This window comes from Anopheles darlingi, chromosome 2 (assembly GCF_943734745.1).
Source record: "Anopheles darlingi chromosome 2, idAnoDarlMG_H_01, whole genome shotgun sequence".
Lineage (NCBI taxonomy): Eukaryota > Metazoa > Arthropoda > Insecta > Diptera > Culicidae > Anopheles > Anopheles darlingi.
Window position 1 is genome coordinate 59632783 of NC_064874.1, and position 4130 is coordinate 59636912.

The following is a 4130-nucleotide window of genomic DNA, read 5'->3' on the forward strand; positions in this document are numbered from 1 at the left end:
ATGTCTGTCCAAAAGCGAGATAAGCGATTTAGAGCAATTGCTCGGGAAATTCATCACTCCCGGTTGCTGCAGGTTGGTTTGGTGTAACTCCTTGCTAAGATCGAACCCGAGCAGATAGTGTGCCAGATTCGGTACAACCGGTTGCAAAAGGCAGTCTTGTATGAGGTGAATGACTGCAGCCTTAAGGCTCAGTGCGATGTACGTTTCGCTGCAGCGCGAGGCCGCTGTCTGTTGTTCCGCCTCAGCCAGCACCATCGTCGAACGCTCGTATGTCGCTTGCTCCGAAGCTTCCTCTCCGGTTTCCTCGAAAATGTTAATCTCCGCCTCGAGACACTCGACAAAACCCTGACGGATTTCGTTCTTCAGCGCTTCCGTTTGAGTGACGAGCGCGAGTATCAGCTGATTAACGTCCGGTTGGGCCATTACCATCGTCAGGACGCGCAGCGCTACCAGACTGTTTTCCGGTAACCACGAGCTGTACGTGACGTGTTTCATGACGTTCAGCATATGATCTGCTTTGCCGGTGCGAGGATTCATCCCCAGCAGAAGCTTGCTCAGGCCCACAAGAATGACCGGATGTGGTGAGGCGAGATGCAGATTGAAGAAATCTTCCTGGAGCTTTAGCGCACTTTCGATGATCTGAAGACAAAGCAACGAGGACGCCTCTAGGGCACTACGGCCCGGGAAGGGAGCGTAAGTGTCGAAGCAAACGACCGATTCACCGAGGACGTGTAGTATTAGCCGAAGTAAATCGGATTTGGTGTTCAGTTGCAGCAAAATATCATAGGCCGGTGGTGTGCGTCCTTCTTTCATCTGCTTCGTGGACACGGGTGTTACTTCGCATTTGTAGTCACGCAAGAAGCAGTGCAAAATCTGCAGACACTTTTGTGTTAGTTGCCACTTTTCGGCCGGATCTTTGTAGTTACGACTGAACACCTGCAACAGCACGACATCGATGACGTACGACAGGTAGGGTGCAATGCCGGGGGCTCGTTTACCTTCGCCCAGATTTTCGGGCACGATCGTACGCATCAGCACGGCCAGAAAATCGAGCATCGCTTGCGTTAGTGGGTACGCTTCGTTCCGGCTTTCGACCTCTTCCAGTTCTGATCGGACACCGCGTGTCTGGAAGTTGCTCGTCGTCGGTACGGTCGAAATGATCTGCACGTCCTCCAGATTGCTCCACAGTTGCAGCGCGTTCTCGAAGTTGTTGGCCAACGCGGCGAGTGTGCGTACTATTTCGGCTTTCAGTTGAATCGGTACCGAGCAACTGATGAGCCCAACGAGCACACTCAGAGGGATCCATTTCTCGTTTTCGCAGAGCGCCACGCGGGACAATTCGTCGTAGCGGGCGACAGATTGGATCACCTGCAGTACCGCTTGCAGGCCAAGAATCTCTTGCGGATTGATGCTGCGATTGATGGCCCGGTTTCGGTACACCGTTTCCGTGTGTGCCGTTTGATCCTGGCGCAAGTTGTGGAAGTATGCGATCAGGGAGTTGAAGAAATGATCCCACGAGACGGTGCTGCTGCCCGAGTTTGGCAGCGTTTGCGAGTACGCATGAACCATGGAGCTGTGGCGCAGTAAGTTAAAGGCACTGCGTGCAGACTGTGGGTTGCAGCTGAGACCGGCCAACATTTTCAGATACGGTATGAACAGCGTCGGTGGAAGCAACTCTCCGGCAAGACGGATGAACTTGAACAGACAAACGGAACGAGAGGAGGAGCGAAGGGCCGCGCTGGACATGAACTCAGATGGGCCCCAGTACTCAACACTTAGGTGAAGCTGTAACCGATCGTTGCCGTAGAACTTGCCCACGGCCAGGAGGAGCGTTTCAAAATTGCGACACAGATTCGCCGGAGGTTCGATGCCCTGTTGCTGGTAGAGCTGAACAGTTCGTGCCGTCTCATCGGCCCTTCCACGCAGTTCCGTCACCTTTGAGTGCATCAGTTCGATGAAATCGGCAAACAGTGTGTGGATGCGTCGGTAGAAGAACTCCGTTTCGAAGATGAGATCACTCTCGAAGAACGTATAGTACAGGAAATCGAACACTTTTCCCTGGATTGCGCCATTCACGAGCAGCTCATCCTGATCGATGATTTTGGCCGTGTCCTGAAACAGCGTTTGTGGTGCCAAGCGTAGCGTAGCGATGGATAATCCGAATGCAAACAGCGACAGTGCGTGAAGACCATCGTTCTCCCAGCTACTGGACAGGGCGTCCATGAGGAAGTCGATGTACAGCTCATCTTTGATCATCGGCAGCTGCTTCACCAACTCCTCGCCATCCTCTCGCCGCTGCAAGACACTCAGATCGAGTGCATAAAGCAGTGCCATCTGTAGCGTGACCGTCACGTCGTCAATTTCTCCGCCCGATTCCGCGTATTTGTAACTCCGCAGATACTGGATTAACTGCACCGTCGCATTCCGTGGCAGACCGGCTTGAGCGGCACAAAAGTACAAACACTGAGCCAACTGCAGCCGAATTTCGTCGAACAAATCCAACACTTGTCGATGGTGCTTCGGTGGACCAAGCGCACGGTTTGTCGTGAGGATATCGAGCTCCTTCGTGATGTCCAGTTCGTTCAGCAGATCGATGATACGCTCTAGCAAGCCATCCGCAAGCAGACCGTCGGTGTAGCTGGTGACGATCTGCGTTACTTCCGGTGAGGCATCCGTACACCACGAGACACCGGCCCGTGATTTCAGCAGCTGCTTCAAGCTCGCCACGAGCGATTTGCGACCATCGTAATAGAGCAGCACCGCCACCAGACCTCTCGTCAGGCCCGGATGGTTAACGAGCTGTTGCTGCGAGGTACAGAGCAATTCCAGCGCCACATACTCGTTCAGATCGAACATATCGGAAAGGATGATGCTCTCATCGACGAGATCCTTCGAGAGGATCGTGTGGCCAAACTCGGGCAGCGTAATTCCGTCGGTGATGCCCTGTTTGATCGCTTCCCGGCACTTGGCGTTCTTCGGCGGGTTCTTGAGCAGCGAGATGAAGTTTTGCTTGTACTTCCGCAGCAGCGCCTCCAGGTTGACGGCGTTGTTCGTGTCGGCCAACTCATCTTGCGGCAACAAGCAGTGTTCCACACTGTTCAGCAGATACTTGTACGGTGTCCACAAATCGTCGGGTGTCGCTAGAAAGAATTCGAAGCCGGAGTGTTTTGTTAGCATCCCTAACCTCACAATCGTGACTGCGGTCTTTCGGCGAGACTTTCGAGGCCCAAAACCTACCATCGGCCATTGTCTGATTGTGCGAACTGCTTTATCTGATTGCCGTCGATACTGCTGACGCAGTGAGCTGCTGGAAACTCTTTTAAACACTCTTTTTTTCGATTTTTTACCGGGGAGCGCACTTTCCACAAACGGGCGGCAAAATTGGGTTTTCTTCTCTTTTTCTTCTTCTCCCGACGGAGTGATGACAGCCGAGTTGTTTTCCTCGTCGTTTACGCCACCGCGGTTTGAGGAGTCGGCAGATGTGGTTTTCGTTTTTTGCGATTACGACTCCTGGACCCGTTTATAAGCAGCGCGGCGTGCAGGTTTGCTTGTTGCGTGTAGTGGAGCAAACATTTTCTTGCGCGACTACAATTTTCTTGCGCGAATAATTTGTTTGGTTTAATTTCGCGGTTACCATTTTCACGGTTACCGCGGGATTTTCAGCTAAGAAATAAATATGGTGCACCATGTTCAGTTAAGAATAATTGCTGTGATTTTAGCGGACGAGGTACCAGCCCCTTGACGAACAATATTGTGTTCGTTTTGCCGGACTATTGGCAATTTGCAGTAGTGATCTTCGAAGGCCACAGACGGTAAGAAAACTCTAGTTCTAGATTCTCTAAATCGCCTTTCTAACCCTTCTTAGTCTAAAGCCTTTCTACTGATCTTCTGCTGTTGAATCTTTCACTCTGACCCGTGATGCGAGATTGATCCAATAATATATTTTGCTTGCAGGATTGGCAGTATGAACCGGCTGAGTTTGGCGTGTTACGGTTGAATCCAAAAATTTGGTACGGTACCATCAAACGGATCGATCCAACGCTCGAGTGAACTTTCCTCTTATCAACCAAGTGGCCTAACCCCGAACCGGATCTTCTCTCCGGCCCATCAGTTGCGCCCTCCACAAGGCA

At 52.0% G+C, this 4130-nt stretch overlaps 1 protein-coding gene across 1 annotated transcript in view; it reads right to left on the reverse strand.

The window, feature by feature from the left end:
* The window catches only part of LOC125949901 (nuclear pore complex protein Nup205), a 6829-nt gene extending 3461 nt beyond the window's left edge, over window positions 1-3368 (reverse strand). The window contains exons 1-2 of the mRNA XM_049677366.1: window positions 3238-3368; window positions 1-3140 (exon numbers count right to left, since the gene is read on the reverse strand). The exon at window positions 1-3140 is cut by the window's left edge and continues 6 nt beyond it. Coding sequence (XP_049533323.1) covers window positions 1-3140; window positions 3238-3247 — 3150 coding nt within the window. The 5' untranslated portion in view covers window positions 3248-3368. The remainder of the gene's footprint in view (window positions 3141-3237) is intronic.
* Window positions 3369-4130: the final 762 nt, after the last annotated feature.